General features: G+C 39.8%; 1 protein-coding gene across 5 annotated transcripts; it reads left to right on the top strand.

Annotated features, from left to right (window-relative positions):
* The first annotated feature begins 1524 nt into the window (after nucleotides 1–1524).
* On the top strand, nucleotides 1525–18556 carry LOC117545535. 5 transcript variants are annotated; one of them, XM_034215348.1, is made up of 11 exons: nucleotides 1525–1773; nucleotides 2168–2280; nucleotides 2920–2965; nucleotides 3543–4014; nucleotides 4488–4560; nucleotides 4768–4843; nucleotides 5884–6037; nucleotides 6145–6205; nucleotides 6311–6441; nucleotides 7662–7824; nucleotides 18220–18556. In XM_034215348.1, the coding sequence occupies exons 1-10, from the start codon at nucleotides 1667–1669 to the stop codon at nucleotides 7818–7820; spliced, it is 1392 nt and encodes a 463-aa protein (XP_034071239.1). In that variant the 5' UTR covers nucleotides 1525–1666; the 3' UTR covers nucleotides 7821–7824; nucleotides 18220–18556. The 5 variants fall into 5 exon arrangements, with proteins under 5 accessions (XP_034071239.1, XP_034071241.1, XP_034071238.1 ...); XM_034215350.1 differs by having other exon boundaries at nucleotides 1526–1773; nucleotides 2875–2965; nucleotides 7662–7751; XM_034215347.1 differs by having other exon boundaries at nucleotides 1526–1773; nucleotides 2875–2965.
* Nucleotide 18557: the final 1 nt, after the last annotated feature.

The raw sequence follows: 18557 nt of genomic DNA, 5'->3' as shown, positions 1-18557 counted from the left end.
TGATTTTCTTGCAATGTAACTGGTTGAAATGACAGCTTTTACTATAGTTTGGACCAAGACTCCTTATATTTTTTCTGTATGGACCATGATCAAAAGGTTTGCCCTCCCTGCTTTATGGGCTCCATACAAAGGCCCCTAAGCCAAAATTCACAGAGAATAGAATGTTCCCAACCATACAATGAACATTAAGGTTTAGAAATGTGAGCATATCAGTCCACGTGATGCGTTTCCAGGTCACTGATAGTAAAGAAGCGGCAGGGTAGGCTTAACCCACATAATCCATAATCTGTTTCACCTGGTGTCTAATGTTAACATGATAAAGATAGATAATTCTTGTGTTCATCCATCCATATGATCCTACAGAAGATATGTCAAATTAAGACTCCCTCCTGCCCATATGGGTCGGCTTTTACTGGAGACCTGATGATCTTCTGCAAACCTGTAACATTAGAGTTAGTCAGAGTGAGCGAGTGAGTCGTGGTGAGGAGGAAACAATAACTTCACTGTTTCTGTTGTGATCTTGTCGAGGGAATAGAGCAGGTCATGCACGTTATGCATGTAGGTAACCTTCTGTTCAACAATCAAATTGAAGCCTTACAGTAATAATAAGGAAACTTATCTAAGAACTGAAATGATGATGTTCCTGACCTTAACACTATCCTGGTTTTAGACATGTCAGCAAATACTGTTGCTCATTACATTACGCCAATGTACTCTGTTTGGATTGAATTACTTTAGATTAAATAGTTATTTTCGGTACGAAATTATACTAAGTTTAAATAAACATTTGTTTCACAGGTTTCAACATAGTTTTTTTTTCTTTTGATAACTTTAAACACTCAACCATATGAGCTTGTATGATGCCAGCATGAGATCTGTAATGGCCTAATGGCTTTCAACATTTTGTCAGTTTGAGCAAAACGAGCTGCAAGCCCCTAAGACCCTCTGTCTGTGGTAATTTAGTTCACAACAAATGCATATAGCAATATACAGAATGCAAGACAGATAATTATTAATGTTTTACTGAAGTAGTACTTATTTACAAGCATTTATTGTTTATTGGACACACTTAATCTGGGTCCTTATTCAGGAACAAGGAAAGCCTCAGAATTAGGATTTACTACGTGTCAACTGGTTTAATGCTTCTTATTTAAAATATATCGTTTTCTAAGCTTTATTACCAAAAGTTGAAATCCTTTCTTCTGGAGGAACCACTATGTCTATAATTTCCTTAACTGCATTAGGCCTATGCTGCCAATAACTTTATTATAACAGTTTTAGTGACTACAAAACATAATGAACATGAACAAATCCATTTGGAGGTCTGTATGATTCCCTTCTTAATGGTATTTAGAAAACAATTGCAATGTACAGAAGAATCTCCTCTTGCAGTATGCTGCCATCTGTCGGCAGGTGAATGTTTACCTGCTGTTTGTAACAGTAGGGCCTGGCTCATTTCGTGGCATCTGCAGGCAGTGGCAAGTACTTCCGGCATCTGCCACAGAGGCCACAGATACCACAGAGCAGAGGCCTCTGTGGCAGTTGCCGGAAGTACTTGCCACTGCCTGCAGATGCCACGAAATGCGCTTGCTGTCTCTCGTTTGTAGGTGAACTAGCTTCACTTCTCACTCATTCTAATTCATTTACTTTCCCACAAAACAACCACATGATGAACCGTCAGAGTAAAGCTCCACCAAACCTTTCAGCTAAAGGTGCTAAAGCAGCAGCTCCAGCCTTCAAGCAGCAGCAGCCGCAGCCGCAGCCGCAGCAAAGGTAACTGGAAGGTAACTTTAGCCCAGTGCTTCGCTTTAAAAACTAAACGTTAGCTTAGCAACGCTAATATATCTGAGAAAGTGTTCCGGTTAACAATGGCGTGCAATGTTGCTGGTTTGAATAGTTGGGAAACTGAGGGTGCATGCAATTATTATTAACCGCTACTTCGTATATTTTTTTTGCAATACACGGTTGTGTATGTGGCTAAAGCTAACAACACAACATGCTAAGCCAGTTTAGTTTGCTAGCCTAACTTGTTGAAGTTAGCACAGATAAAACACCATTCTGCATTTACCTTGCAATATGCAGGTTTTGTGGCGTATTCTTTTACTGTTGTATTTACTTAGTTTTGTGCTAATTGTTCACGTTGTCATCTGTTTTCTGTGATAAATAGAATACCCCAGGAGTTCAAAGAAGCTATGCTTCACATCCCAGTGAAGCCAGCAATCAACTCACAGCCGACATTATCTACGGCTGCTACCGCAAAATCAGCAAAGAAACGTCCAGGTAACTTCAATGAACACACTTAGAAACAGGCATTTAGACACTAAATCATCAAGTGAATGTTTCTTTTTCTTAAATATATGTTTCGAATGTTATCACAGGGCATGAGGGACATTGGAGAGTGACATGCAACAACGTTTCCCACCTGGATTTGCACTTTAATCCCTAGGCCACTACATTGCCCCAGTCTGTATTTGATCTTTAGTCAGAGTGATTGTATTTGAGAGGTAATACTGCAGCGCTTTAAAAAACACTGCACGTATACTGCTAAAGCATGTCATAGTTTTGGTTCTAAAAAGATATCAAGGGAAACCAGTCAGCTGTAGGAAAAGCTATTTCTGGGTTCCTTTTTCCATTTTCATATTTGGGGATTACTGTTCTTTTGTACATGTTATAAACAAACAACTTCACAATACTTTATTCAAATTTGTATTTGAACAAATATGTACCCTCTAACAAATATTGTGCTTCCTGCGATTGGAATATTACACTACTCTCGATAGCAATTATGATAACATGTTGCTTGATTGTGCAGGCCTAACCCAATGTGTCAGAAATAAATGATGTTCATTGTTATTCATATTGTTCTTATCATAGCGCAAACCTCTGTTGATAAATGGAGGTCTTCGTTTCAACCATTAGGAGATGGAAATTACTCTATGGACGAAAGCAATGAAGGTTCACGAAGGTAAGCAGCCAGTGATTTCTACTGTAAACTAAGTGTCAGGTAGAAAGTGATGTTCCCTGTAGTCACAATCCAGGACATCAAATATGTCAACCTTTTACTTTGTCTTGTTGTGACTTAATTGTTGAAACGTGGAACAGTTTCACTCAACCTCCTATTAGTTTTTTCTCATTCTAGAAAAAGTAATTGTATTTAATTGTTTTCCCCCAACAGCACATAACATTCATAGTGTATGTGTAAACATTAAGTGGTTAATAGTATCATGTCCTTACAGAAGATATAGTGCTGCAACTGACCATTATTTATATCATTCATTAATTGGTCCATTATTTTCTAGAATAAATGTTTGGTTTTAAATGTCAGTAAATATATGTCCATCTCAGTTTCTCAATGTCCAAATGTCTTCAAATGTGTTGTTTTGTCATTCCAAAACCCAAAGGTTTTCACAAAGCAATGTATTCTGGAAACAGCAAGGATTCATCACTTTCGATAACTATCCAACCATAGCAAATCTAATATGATCTAGCTAATAGTAAATTGCATTCAACAAACACACTAACCCTTCTTTGTTCTCCCCCAGGGTTGAGATTTATGATCCTTACGATCCCGTCTCGTCAGACTCTGAGCACGAGATGCTACAAGCCCAAAACCGTAACCAGTCACCCCCGGATCAGGACAACCAACTAGAACATCAGCATTTGTCTCCAGGTCAAGACTGCCAGAAAAAACGCCGCTTTGCCTCGACCTTCATTGAGTCAGTGAGCATCAACATGCAGGACTTGAGCCCTGAAACTGGACCCAGCGAGGGTCGAGATCTCAGTCCAGATCATAGACTACCTGACCATAGACTGCCTGAGCGACAGGCTTATAGCCCCAGCACTGAATCACATGACATTTCAGGTTATGACTCCATGAGAAGACATCTGGACCACAGAGTGGACAGCCCTGACCGACTCATTCAAGACTCCTCCACCCAACACTTTCCTCCATCCTATGGAGAACAGCGGACCAACGGGGAGGAGAGGATCACAGTCCCAGAATACATGAGACAGGTATCAATAATAAAACTCAACAACCTGCAATGTTTGTTTCCTGAAGGTTGATGTTTGTGCAGTTTGTGTTCTGTGGCTTTAGGCCCATCTACTTTTGTCACACAATAAATATTGTCCCAGTAATAATTGCAATAAATGATATAATTGTCAGTGTTTTATGGCACTAATGTAAAGCAATTCACTTTTTATTATTATTATAATTTTTGTATACACTGGAATTGGAATGTGACTCTAAATATATAAACAAAGTGCATTGTAACAACTTACTTGCTATAAATGATATACAACAATAGCACTGCTTTATCATTTGGCTTAAACTGAAGATGTTCCAACATCGTAGTTATGGACAATAAATCATTATTGTGTCGGGTCCAGTTGTAGACTTAAACAGCATACATGATCTGTTTGATGTGCTTTTCTATTATGTTGCATGATACTGTGGTACCCATAACAGCTCATTCTCTCCTGTGTAGATGACCAAAGTTAGATTATCCCCCCCCAGGCTACAGAGGGACTATCCACTTCCGTTGGAATCCAGGAGAACAGGTACATTTGTCATATGACCCACCATTTTAAGTAAATGTAGGAGAAGTCAATGTAGGAGAAGTCAATACAGGCGAACCAATTAAATTGCATGAATCAGCTTATGGGATGTTTTGTTTGGAAACCTATTTGAATAAGCAAAACAGTACTTCATTATCGTGTTGTGTGCATGTATTTCCTCTGTAACCTCATAATTATTCTGTTTCTAAGGTTCTACTGGATTGGACCAGGTTCCACCTTCATCTGATGTGCCAAGAATCAGGAAGTTGAGAATGATAATGGACACGTAAGAACTAAGGATACTGATGCCCGATTGTTTAAATATGCTACACGTAGAGTATTTACATCACACTCACTGCAACAGCAGCAACAAGAAATCACATGGTTATATATTTTTCAATTTTTTTATATTGTCATCTGCCATAGTTTGGCTAAAATAGTGCACAAATGCAGAGCCTTTCAACCAACATAAAAATATGGCAGTATTAGGAGTAACATAAGAGGAGGAAATGCACACAACTTCATTCCTACGCTGATAGGATAGTTGTTTTTGGCTGTCATCAGCTAAAGTTAGGGCTGGGCAATGTATACAAATATACACAACTACATATATACACAACTTGCACTAGGTATGATGTTTTAAATGAATAGCGCAAACATCTAGGACAAATTGTCTTGTCATTTTTTTAAGCTGGCATGAGCTTTGGCCGCTTTTTCCCATGGCTGTCTCTCCCGCTCATAGACACACAAAAAACACTCATCATAGCCTAAAAGTATGATGGTATTTTTTAGGTCATTTATCCAAGCCCTAGCTAAAAATTCAATGTAATTGCCAACAAAAATTCTTGTTCAGAGCTCCTTGAATAGCTAAGTGTATTGTATCTCAAATGTGTCACGTTTGTTATAGGGTATAAACACTGGGTAAATGACCAAGTTGACAGAACATTACCATTGTGCACACTTTTAATTCCAATTGTTTTAAAACTTTGTGACTTTTTGCTTTGGTACTTTGAATGTTAGCCACTGTAGTTGCAAAGCTTTATTCTAAACTGCCACTGAGCATGACTTATTATGATGCGAGAGCTGTGTTGAACTGATCTACGACTGACAGTTCTGTAGGGACAATCTCTTTGATTGTTTTGGAAACGGCTTTAAAACCTGATATGGAGGTTTTAACAAGTGACTTAAATGTTAGAATGTTTTGGTTGTTAGTTTGGTATACATGGTTGTCACTTTAAGCTTGTATAAGATTATATACATGTTTATTTTGTGCTGTTAAAGGTCTGTTTTTTAGCAATACTAAATGTCATTATATTTTTCTTTTAGTATCCCCTTAGACATCTCCTGTGACCTTTGTGACGTTGAGTTTATCAATGGCTTGGAGCTGGATGATCACTTGGAGAGCAAGAGTCATTGGGACATCCTGGAGTACATCCAGCAGCACAATAACTATGATGATGTGACAATAGCCTTCATACAGGTAAATAATACATAGTATGGCTAAATACATCCTATTGCCTATACCAAATGTTGGTGCATATCATTATTTTGTTTTCTTGGTGATGGAAGGTTTTTTTATTTCCGTAGGAAGTCATGCTGCATAAAAGCCATCAGTGCACCCGAACCATAGAGAGTAGTGCACTTCAAGGTAAATCTCTTCCAAACAACTTCGAATGACACACGATCTCTTATCAAAGTATTTTCTATTCCAGACAATTCAAGTCTAAATACAATCCGTTCTTTGTTTTGTCAGCTCTGCAGGAAAACGACCACATGACAAAGATTGAAATGTTCCACTGTGCAGCTTGCAGCGTCTTCCTATCCACAGCTGCTTCCTCAGTGCACGCTCACATCACCTCTCAGGAGCACCTCGTCAACACCAAGGTAGCACTGCTGTACGGTAGCACTGCTGTACGGTAGCACTGCTGTGCAGTAGCATAACTTTTAAAGCTGGTATAAGCAGTGTATTTTATTTTAGGCATCATCAGGAAAGCATTTAAACTTTGGAGGATATTTATTTATTTAAATGGTCAGGGAGAAAACTAAATTCCTGAATCTTCTCTTTACTCGGTCTTCACGCTTTAGAAAATCTAGCCTGAAATCCACGAAAGATGTTTGCGACTCACAGGTCATTTCGGTTACAAATGCATGTGCACGTCCTTTCAGATAGTGAGAGACTGGTGCAACCACTGCCTACATTAAAAAGCAAACCCTTAAAAGGAAGACAGATTTTTTTTTTATCAAAAAGAGAAATAAACAATATTTGCAAAATAATTTTACAGAAAGAAGAACATTTTGCTCATAATTTAGTTTAAGGCTCACCATAGCCAAGGATTACAGATAAGCTACAGTTGGCAGAACTGCTACAGTTAGCAAAAAGCTAAAATATTAGCAATGTTTTTTCTTAATCTTTAAAACACTTTGCTCACATGCATTTTCAAGCATTTGGACTACCTATGTTGTAAATGTATTATAACATCTATTGCACGTCTGTCCGTCCTGGGAGAGGGATCCCTCCTCTGTTGCTCTCCTCAAGGTTTCTTCCATTTTCCCTCATTAACTGGGAGGGTACCCTTTTGGAAGTTTTTCCTTGTCCGATGTGGGGGTCCAAGGACAGAGGGTGTCATATTCATATTCTGTACAAACTGTAAAGTCCACTGAGACAAATGTACATTTGTGATATTGGGCTATATAAATAAACTTGAATTGATTTTAGCTAGCGAAGGCCTCGCTACGCAGGTTCTGTCGTCTCAAAGGTTACAGACCAACACATTTGCAAAAGAAAACGGACAGTAACATAACTATTGTTTTGGAGATGAATGACTGTGAATAACCATGCTTGTGTGGCGGGAGTGGCTTAGGACTGAAGGAAAAACTGCAGGATGAGGGCTGTATCTTCGAATTCTGGCATACCATGTGACATGGTACAAGTTACAACTAGGACTAAACTATGCTCGAAAGTTATTATGGGCTTTTTAGCCAATGATGCTAACGATAAACTGCCTACCCCAGCTTTGACAATTCGTTTTGTCTTAAATCTCTTTTTCTTTTGTCAAGTATAAGTGATGATTATAATTCTGATCGGATTTCTTTTTTTACTGAAGGATTTTCAGGTGGAGCGGAGACTTTCCTGCCTTGACAAAGCAGAAACCATTATGAAGAAGCTGAAACATCAGTTTGAACACTTCCTGGAGGTATTTTGCAAGAAACAACATTTCAAAACTATTCCAACTCAGCCAATGGCATCATGGAGAAATGTGTGAAGAAGTAAGAAATGAGGCCAGAAATGCAGGGAACACTTTATTGATAAATATCTCCTTCTCGTCTTTGCATTCTTATTTTGTTTCTTCAATTAAGTAGATCATTCTAATATTTTATGAATTACAGAAATAATCCCCTAAAGTTAAAAGCATGAACACTCACCTTACATTTTGTATATATGACATGTCACTAGAGACTGCTGGGATACTCTTAAGATTTGTTTAGTTTTTGGACCAAGAGACATGGACATACTTAACAATCTTAGCTAGCTAACATGCTAACAATATCGCTATGCTTAACATCATTTGAGATTTTCAATGTGGTATTATGTTGGCACAAGCAATATATTCATATTGACCAAGTCAGTAATCTGCTATTGAGTCCAAAAGAAACCGGTTATGAACTGGCTCTGTTTACTAATGCAAATAACAAGCTATTCTAAAGAGAGGTTTACAGCCTGTCAGATGCTATATTACCTGATCAGATGATCTATTTTATACCAGCCATCTAAAAGATGCATTGCAACAAAAGAACACTTTTCGTCGTAAAATGATACCATAATAACTTGGTTCTGAAAAACATGTAAGTTATTATGTAGCTGACCCTTGTGTGGGTAAAGGTACATCTGAGGCCTGTACTACGAAGCCGGATTTTCGCTTAGCGAGCTAACTTCAGGGAAAACTCAAGGTTTCCGGTCCTACAACACTGGTTCACTTCTTAGCGGGCTAGATCTCCATGGTAACTTATGCTGAACGGCTAGCCAGGGGCCTATACTACGAAGCAGGATTTTCGTTTAGCAAGCTAACTTCTGGGATTTCCGGTCCTACGAAGCTGGTTCACTTTTTAGCGGGCTAGATATGTGAATATGTGAATGGTGAATCGCTTCTACTTGGAGCATATCGCCACTATACTGTTGATTTATTTAATGTATAAACTGCCCATATTGTTCATGTAGAACAGTTTTCATGTAAGCATGCACATTGATTTTATTTTTAATTGAATGTAACCGTTTCAATAAGGATACATCTATTACAGGTTGAGGTAGAAACCATGGTGATAACAACAGTGTGCAGAGTTTAAAGCGATCAAGTCATATTACAGGATAAATGAAATAGGCCTACAGTTTAAACTGCCGTTGCAGTTCAAATCACCGACTGTGTGAACGTGAAAATGAATAGAATATCACCTCCCATCTTCAGAGCAATCTGACTATTATAACATTAGCGTTAAGAAAGCTTACTTAAATATCTGCCACAACATAAGTAACCGGATCAAAGTAACATTACGTACAATCCGCGGCACTGAGTGCAGACGTCGACGTGCCATTATCATTCATATCACATCATAATGTATCATATATTTCCTTATCTGAGTCAGCTTCTTGAGCCGTATCTGGCCGTGCAACACTCACAGTGTCACATACTGTATGCAGAAGTATTATTGACGTGCCGTCAGGTCGAACCGGATGACTGCGGGGCTAACGGCCCGTCTACACTACAGGCGTCGAAAAAGCTTGAAGCTGGGCGTGTCTGAGGCTTGGCGATTTTTTGCGAGCAACGCGACCAACAACCAATCACATGAATCTCCCGCCCCCGACATACAAAGCAATAGCAATGTTAAAACGAAGTAAACTGGATATAAAATCCCCAAACAGGCGAAAACCTACCAGTTTCACCCACTGTCTCTGCCACCTCCCTCCATGCCTCGCTCCTCCGGTTTGTATCCCGGTAGATGAACAGAGACTGATCATACAGCACCGGGTGATTCACCGCTATAATGAATTTTCCCTCCATTTTTTTTAATATGAGGAAATGACCTGCGTAGTCTCTCCCAGCATACACGCGGTTTGATTGGCTAGCTTGTACTGGCAGATTTGCATAAACGGGATTTCATTGGCTGACGCCAGCTTCGAGCAAGCATCGAGCTTCAAAAGTTGAACATTGTTCAACTTTTGATGCCGATAGACGCTCGCGATGCTTGCAACGCCTTGCCATAATACCCACAATGCAGTTCGGCGAAGTTTGAAAATATCCTACGTCACCCCATTCAAATGAATGGGCGAAGCATTGAAAGCATTTTTTGACGCCTGTAGTGTAGACGGGCCGTAACGGTTCGTGTCGCTACCAGTCCGCTGACATGGCGCGTCAATCAACGGTAAGTTTTGCCCATTACTTGCCCAGTATTACTTTGAATATTGTTATTGTGATTGAGGATTAAATCCGCTTTGAAGACCACCGTTTTATATCGTGCAGTTTAGCGGCAAAATAACGTCAGTTAGCCAGCTAACGCTAGCTTTGTTGAGTTTATGCTAGCTAAAGTAGTGGTTGTCGTCTACAGCAGTAATTCATATATTATAGCCTATTGCTTTGGCACTAACGGTTGATAACCGTTTATGAAAATAAAACCAATTGAACTGTGCTGAAATAATGACGAGTTTTATAATTGTCTTGGGCTCCTGCTGTGTTTTTAAAGCCTTTGTAAATTATCCATGCTATTTTCTATTTAGAACGAAGACTTCAGAATCTTAAAATCCCTTGACGTTTGTATGCAATTGTGCTAAATTCAACTCTGGAATCAAGCAAATATTAATGTTTGCATGACATTAGTTATTTATATTTTGCCATCACTTAATGATACGTTTAATACATTTAAGTCAAGCTAAGGTACATGTGATGGTAGCTAGTTAGTGCTCTTACCTGTGATGCCTCCTCCAAACAGCATAATAACCAGACTGTATCATTAAAACTACAAGTACCAGTTCTAGATCCTTGACTTTAGACAAACAATTCAAGAGACAAAATGTATTTAAAGACCAATCTTTATTTGAAGGGGCCTCTTAACCTGAGATATTAGTTATACAGTAATAGTATTGACAATCTAAAAAAACTGAGCAACTCAACAGTCAACTTTTTATTTCTTATTGTCCAAAGCATTTATTATTTTCATTTTCCCCCTCTCATATTCAGTGTGGACGGATTGAGACAGCTGCTGAGACTTCAGGGAGAAACCTCCGTGTGATGGACGTCCTGTCTGTTGGTTTGGAGAGGACTGAGGGTCTTTCCTCTGCGAGGAGGACCAGGCCTGATGGAGGAGCCCATGCTGGGCATAGCTGATACCAACTGCACAGGCCTAGTCTGTCACTTTATTTGACTAAATGTGTTTACTTATACATTTAATAGGTTTACACCTTCTGTCCATATGTGCTTTTTATTTAAAACATGTTTGATTAGCTTTTGGTTCACATTTCAATAAATTGTATTTGTATTCCTTTTGTCCATTATTCTTACTGAAAATGTTAGATTACACATTCACATCTGACTGAAGATTGGCCCCATTTATTTGTGATGTTGCAAACTCTGCGGTACAAGGCACAAGTGATGTGAAGCTCATAAAGTGAGGCAAATAGAAATAATCAGCTGATGGAGTGTAGATGTGGAAATAGATGCATCTCATCAGCTGACTATGTTTTTCGCCACACTTTATAAGCCTGACTATAACCACCCCTTCTCTGAGGTGCAGGCAGCGTCACAAACAAATGATGGTCCTGAGAGACTACAAAAATATTCGGTGTGCAGATCTTTGTTTTCACAATAAAAGTAGTTTCTTAGACCCCGGCCACACGAGGACGAAAACGGCTAAACGCATAGGATTAACGCAAACGCAATCGCAAACAAGCTTCCGTCCACACGCAATAGTTATCCGGATAGTGTCTGCCCACACGAGACCGCTCCGTTTAGCTCCAACCGCTGGAGAAGCTGCAGTACATATGCAGGAGCCTGTACGTGGCGCTGTAACTTCCTCCACAAAAGCAGCGAAGAAGCATGGTTGTCACGGTTGCCCTTCTGTTTATTCTCCGCGGTGGGGGCCGAGGGAACCGGGCAGAGTTTTTCGCCAGTCAACGTGTATTAAAGTTTAAATCTTCCGACAAAATTATAAAAGTGCCGGTCAAAGGTGTTCTTTGTTATTTATTGAGCTTTAAAACAAATGAATAATGACTCTATATAATATAATAATATAAATGCACGGAGCCTCTCTTTTTCCTCCCTCTCTTCGGACAGCGCCAGTGTCTGTTTCATGCAGCAGCTGATCCAGTAATGAGTGACCCGGCCGACAGTAAAAATAAACATATTTATAACTAGTTTAGGTAGTTTGAGAGGTGTCTCCGTCCTGTCAGATTAGACTTCACTCGCGTTTATGTCCATATCGAGAGAAAGATAAATAATCTGAATTCAGTGTGCAGTTTACTTTGACGCGGGGGTGAGCAGCAGAGGTGGGGAGAGGCGGGGCTATTGCGCAATCATTATCAGAAAATGATCGCTGAAGCTGCAGTACATATCCACAAAAGCAGCGAGTAAGATCCCCCCGGATATGTAAGTCTGCTGTAGATTTTGCACAAAGAACTGTAGCATGGTCAGTAGCGTCCGGAGCACGATAGCAACTCTGCGATCTGCCATTGTTGTTGTTGTTGGTGGCGAAACACATCAGCAATGGCGCGGGGTACGCGGAGGTGAGCAGCAGAGGTGGGGAGAGGCGGGGCTATTGCGCAATCATTATCAGAAAATGATCGTATAGGGCGCACACACGGAGCTGTTTGACCCCCCAGAGCGTTGCGTATGCCGTTCTATCCACCTTGGGACCCGTTATCGTTTCCTCAGTCGTTTAGTGCCGTATGCGGTCGTCCTCGTGTGGCCGAATGGTCTATATGACACTAAACGGTAACGCAAACGGCCGTTTTCGTCCTCGTGTGGCCGGGGCATTAGTGAATGTCCTGTACTGGTCTTAAAATCTCATAACATCAGCTTTTAATGTTCCTCTTGGATGTTCTTCTTGACCCTCAGAGAAGGAGAAAATGTTGAGTCGTGTCTTTCAGGCATGTCCTTTCCTAACAAAAATGACAGGAAACATAAAACATATTATTGCAGAACAAGTGTGTTATTTATGAAAGAGGTGTGTTTGTGTGTTTAGGGGCTGTAGATATAATTATTTTTTAATTGTAATCAGATTATGAATTAACAGTATGAAGTTCATCAATATTGAAATATGTTATTATCAAAATAATATTTAACTGTTACAAAACGTAGTGCAACTGTAGAAGCTTGCTGTTGTCTCACTGAAAGAATAACTTTGACCACGGTTTTTACAGACAATATTGAGAGATAAATAGTAGCAGTTCTCACTATGTGTTAAATAGCTTTGCCTTCAATACATTAAATTAGAAAGCTGACAAAGTCATATTGCTTGTTAACATCTAAATGTAACCTTTTGCATGGAAAAAAACCTCAACTTAACTGATGTGTAGGTGATCTAGTATTTAGTATTGTTTAATTAAATGTATATCAGTGTATTCAAGTCAATACTTCATTTATTTAAACCAATATCTTTCTTGATTCTTTGTACAGTATGAAAAAAAGAGTCTTTGTACCTGTGCTGAAGTTCACTGCTGTGAGGACTCCAGTTCTGTCTCTCTCTGGTCCAGCCTGCCTGTATCACCTGGACACCTTAAACAAACAGATATATATGTAAAGTACCATGTGTACAAACAATATCACTTCTTCTCTTCTGTTGAACATGTTGAATTGTGTATTGTCCGAGTCAGGGTCCTTTTTTATTTTTACTGTAACTTTGGAAGTTGTGTTACCAATGCTTACTGTTTATTTGATATTAATTTGGTAATACAATTAATAAAAACAACACGGTTTGGGTTTGTTCTTCAGATATGCAGTAGGGCCTGGCTCATTTCGTGGCATCTGCAGGCAGTGGCAAGTCCTTCCGGCATATGCCACAGAGGCCACTACTCTGTGGTAGCTGTGGCAAGTACTTCCGGCATATGCCACAGAGGCCGCTACTCTGTGGTAGCTGTGGCAAGTACTTCCGGCATATGCCACAGAGGCCGCTTCTCTGTGGTAGCTGTGGCAAGTACTTCCGACATATGCCACAGATGCCACAACTTGCCGAAGCATCTGCCGCTGCTCAACGGGTGCCAGAGTAAGAGAACGTTTACGGTAGCTGCCACTCGCCTTCCGTGGCAAATGCTGCTATTTAAACCCGTATTTATCGTGTAAAATGTCGCTGTTTTGGCATGACTTTATCGAACTGATCTGTACACAGGACTGATGATCTGCACAGGGTTGGGTTGTAACTGAATACATGTAACGGCGTTACGTAATCAGAATACAAAAACCAAGTAGCCTAACTGTATTCAGCTCGCGTTACATTTGAAAAACAACTAATCCGAATACAGTTACTTTCGTAAACCTGAAGTGAATACATTTTGGAATACTTATTGGAATTATTGGTGGAAAAGTTTCCTCATAAAATGTATTCTAATATTCATTACCGGCAGAACTGTGTGCACAGCGCAGCAGCATGTCTGTGAGGCCCCGCCCCCGCACGCAGATGAGAGAGAGATCTTTTTAGATATATTGAAAGTTAGAAACGGAGATGGTTCGATAAAACGTGCAAGATAACGTTTATGTAGCATTTCTTTACTGTCGAAATGACATTTCATAACTGGATCAAATCAAAGTGAATGGCCTGCTGCTGCTGAAGGCATGGGGCAAATATAAGTCCTTTGCCTAATTTATAAAGTAAACCTTAGCATCTCACTAGCAGTGGCAACTGCAATCAGTTACAGCTGCCCTAAGTCTGTAGCCAAGTCTAATAACACCAGTGTACACGTTGCTGTGTCAATACAGATATGTATTTATCAATTATTTGTCTTTACTAGTCATACACCTGGTTTATCGTAGCAAGCAGTGGAAACTCCCCTCAAGAAGCGAAAATTGCCAAGGGCGTTGCAACCCTCACTCGCCAATATTTCATCATAAATATAGCACGTTTGTTTATTTTAGCAAACCATGCTCCAAGTAAAATTGAATAGAAATTATAATGTTTTAAAAAATAGAGATCGGACCATCAGTCCTGTGTACAGATCAGTTCGATAAAGTCATGCCAAAACAGCGACATTTTACACGATAAATACGGGTTTAAATAGCTGCATTTGCCACGGAAGCCGAGTGGCAGCTACCGTAAACCTTCTCTTACTCTGGCATCTTGTGGCAACTCCCGTTGAGCAGCGGCAGATGCCTCGGCAAATTGTGGCATATGCCGGAAGGACTTGCCACAGCTACCACAGAGTAGCGGCCTCTGTGGCATATGCCGGAAGGACTTGCCACAGCTACCACAGAGTAGCGGCCTCTGTGGCATATGCCGGAAGGACTTGCCACTGCCTGCAGATGCCACGAAATGCGCTTGCTGTCTCTCCAGATATGACAGACGTTAACGTGTAAGCTCAATAATGAACTCCAGCTCAACCAACCATATTGTAATATCTAAGTAATCATCTTGAAATATGACATTAATAATTGTAATATACACACATCTTATTGTGAGGTTGATTTCACATACACTACTTCGACGTTAGCTAAATAGAAAATAGCATGAATAATTTACAAAGGCTTTAAAAACACAGCAGGAGCCCAAGACAATTATAAAACTTGTCATTAATTCAGCACAGTTCAATTGGTTTTATTTTCATAAACGGTTATCAACCGTTAGTGCCAAAGCAGTAGGCTATAATATATGAATTACTGCTGTAGACTACAACCACTACTTGTTTAGCTAGCATAAACTCAACAAAGCTAGCGTTAGCTGGCTAACTGACGTTATTTTGCTGCTAAACTGCACAATATAAAACGGTGGTCTTCAAAGCGGATTTAATCCTCAATCACAATAATAATATTCAAAGTAATACTGGGCAAGTAATGGGCAAAACTTACCGTTGATTGACGCGCCATGTCAGCAGACTAGTAGTATGGGCTCAGAACAGTCTCATAATACACACATGCACACAGAAGGATTCAAACTTGTATTTCCGGATCCATACTTGTGTTTTTCAATGCACACACACATGTATTCCGTTTCATATACATGTAAATAAAATCTAAATACAGAAAAAAGTTTTACATATGTATTTTTGATCCTCACTTATTAGTTTCCCGTTTAAATCCTCTGAACCTGCAAACACAAACAGCTTTCTGTGCACGGATCGCTTTGCATTCGTGTGTGGGTTTTTTGAGACTCCCCTGACGCTCAGCCGATTCGTACTTGTAATTTTTTCTATCTATAGCCAATCAGATGTCTCCTTCATTCTAAGCCAATCACATGAGCGCGCCCCCACAGGGTAAGATTACTTCATATACGCATTTTGCGCAGTCCGGTCAGCTTGCTAAACAGAGGGCGGAGCAACAGGTGATCATGCAGAGCAGCGTGTCTCCATCAGACTCAGCAGCTGATCTGATCTCTCTCTCGCGTCCGGTTATACTTCACTCGCGTTTATGTCCATATCGATCAGATCCAGCTCTCCTGATCGGCCTTTATAGAGAGCACCGATCAAACTATATCGGCCGGTAACGACCGGCGGGGCTCCCCCCGTTAACAGGTCACTGTCTAGCACTGGCTTCGTAGTGCACTGATCGATTAGGCTAAGCTAACCTGTAGCTGCTCCCTCCACACTCACAACAACTTCATACAGACATAAATAAAGCAGCTGTATTCGCCATACAGGAAACACACATTTAAAACGGTTTTGCCTGCCGTTTTTGTGTACACAAGCATTCATCAATGGTTCGGAAAGTGGCGCTGTACCTTAATAATATAAAGGCTTGTATTTGCGTGCATTTCCTGTTCGGAAAGTGGCAATGTACTGAGAGTGGAGGTGTCCTGAGATTAGCGCCTGCAGGCAGGCTCCATGGAGCTGTCAGCTCCGGACAGCGCAAAATGCGTACATGAAGCGCTACGTCATGAACGCAAGAAATCTACCCTCGTGGGGGCGCGCTCATGTGATTGGCTTAGAATTGAGGAGACATCTGATTGGCTATAGATAGAAATAATTACAAGTACGAATCGGCTGACCGTCAGGGGAGTCTCAAAAAACCCACACACGAATGCACAGCGATCCGTGCACAGAAAGCGGTTTGTGTTTGCAGGTTCAGAGGTTTTAAACGGAAAACAAATATGTGAGGATCAAAAATACATATGTAAAACTTTTTTCTGTATTTGGATTTTATTTACATGTATATGAAACGGAATACATTTGTGTGTGCATTGAAAAACACAAGTGTGGATCCGGAAATACAAGTGTGAATCCTTTTGCAGATCATGAAATACAAGTGTGAATCCTTTTGCAGATCATGAAATACAAGTGTGAATCCTTTTGCAGATCATGAAATACAAGTGTGAATCCTTCTGTGCGCATGTGTGTATTATGAGACTGTTCTGAGCCCATATGGTAGCGACACGAACGAATTTTTCTGCAAGTGAACATTTCATCACTAAGTTCATTTTTTTTCTACAAGCTACAACACTTTCTTTTTTTCTTCTGTGACTTCAAATGTGGTTCACAGTTACGTGGATATTTTTATACAAGTGTACATTTGGTTCACAGTTACGTGGATATTTTATACAAGTGTAAATGTATGCCCACAAGCTCAGATTTTTTTTCTGCAAGTGCTCACATCAGCTTTTACACGCTCTCGCATTTTGCACCATATCTACCTTCATAGTTTAAGTCATGGATGTTTAAAGTTTAATGTCTTCATATTTGTCTAATATGACTTTTCATTCAGAAAGTATGACGCTGCGCTGTCATTACGCTTCTCCATGTTTGTGATTGGTCGAATGCTCCAAATACCACCCCTTTCATGTGAACACGCACCCAACTAGATAGGGCAAAGCAGCTGGTTTGAGTTAACGAGTTGATAACCAGCGTCGTTGGACAGTTTAGCGAGAGCGCGTTTGTTTTGGATTAGGTAAACCGGGTAACTCAAACATATCCAGGTTAGGTTGAACCGGCTTCGTAGTACAGGCCTCTGGTGTTTGAGCTATTGTTTCTTTAAATATACAACCTAATGTAGAAAGTAAAAAATAGTAGCACATTACAGCATGTTAAAAAAACACTGTGCATGTAAGATAAGGTGAGATTGCGCTTTTTATTTATGTCGATATGGCATTAAAATATATAAGGGACAGTAAACCAAATCTTTCCAAGTAAAACAAAATAAATGTACACATCTTACATTATAACACTAGGAAATAGTACCAACTAAGGCTACTAATAAAGCTGCTGATACCAATATCTTAAATGGGATTGTTTTAGTATCCTTTGCTCCTCCTTACTGGTTCCTCCTTACTGGTGCAAGAATATACTTTTTTTTTAATCTAAAAGTAGCAATACAAAATTGTAAAAAGTACTCCGTTACCAGTAAAAGTCTTGAATTCAAAATCTAACCAGTACCAAAAGTAAAAGTACTTGTTATGCTTAATGCCCCATTTCACGATCACACATTTCTTTGATGAAATTGTGTCGATAACAGCTCGTAAAGTTGCCATTTTTTTCTCCAGGGTGGCAGCCCATTTGAATGATGCGAACCAATGGAAGTCTCCAAAAGACAGCTGATGAAGAACCCTGGAGTTAAACCACTATCACCACCCGTAAATGCTGCATTTGAGTGGTGTATTGCAGAGTCATTCAGGATTTGTCTGAATAAAGAGTCTCATCTTGTATCAAGGTTTGTTCCCTTTGTCACACATTGTCTGTCACATTTGGTTAATGTTATCTACAGGACCCCTAGTGCATCACCATTTGAGCATTTCAAGAGGACAAAGTGTGTAGTATTATTCATTTACAGAAATGTTTTTTTATATTTTGTGTGGAAAAAAAAAAGATTGAAAAAGACAAC

This window comes from Gymnodraco acuticeps, unplaced genomic scaffold (assembly GCF_902827175.1).
Source record: "Gymnodraco acuticeps unplaced genomic scaffold, fGymAcu1.1, whole genome shotgun sequence".
NCBI lineage: Eukaryota > Metazoa > Chordata > Actinopteri > Perciformes > Bathydraconidae > Gymnodraco > Gymnodraco acuticeps.
This window is presented reverse-complemented; position numbering and strand designations above follow the sequence as displayed.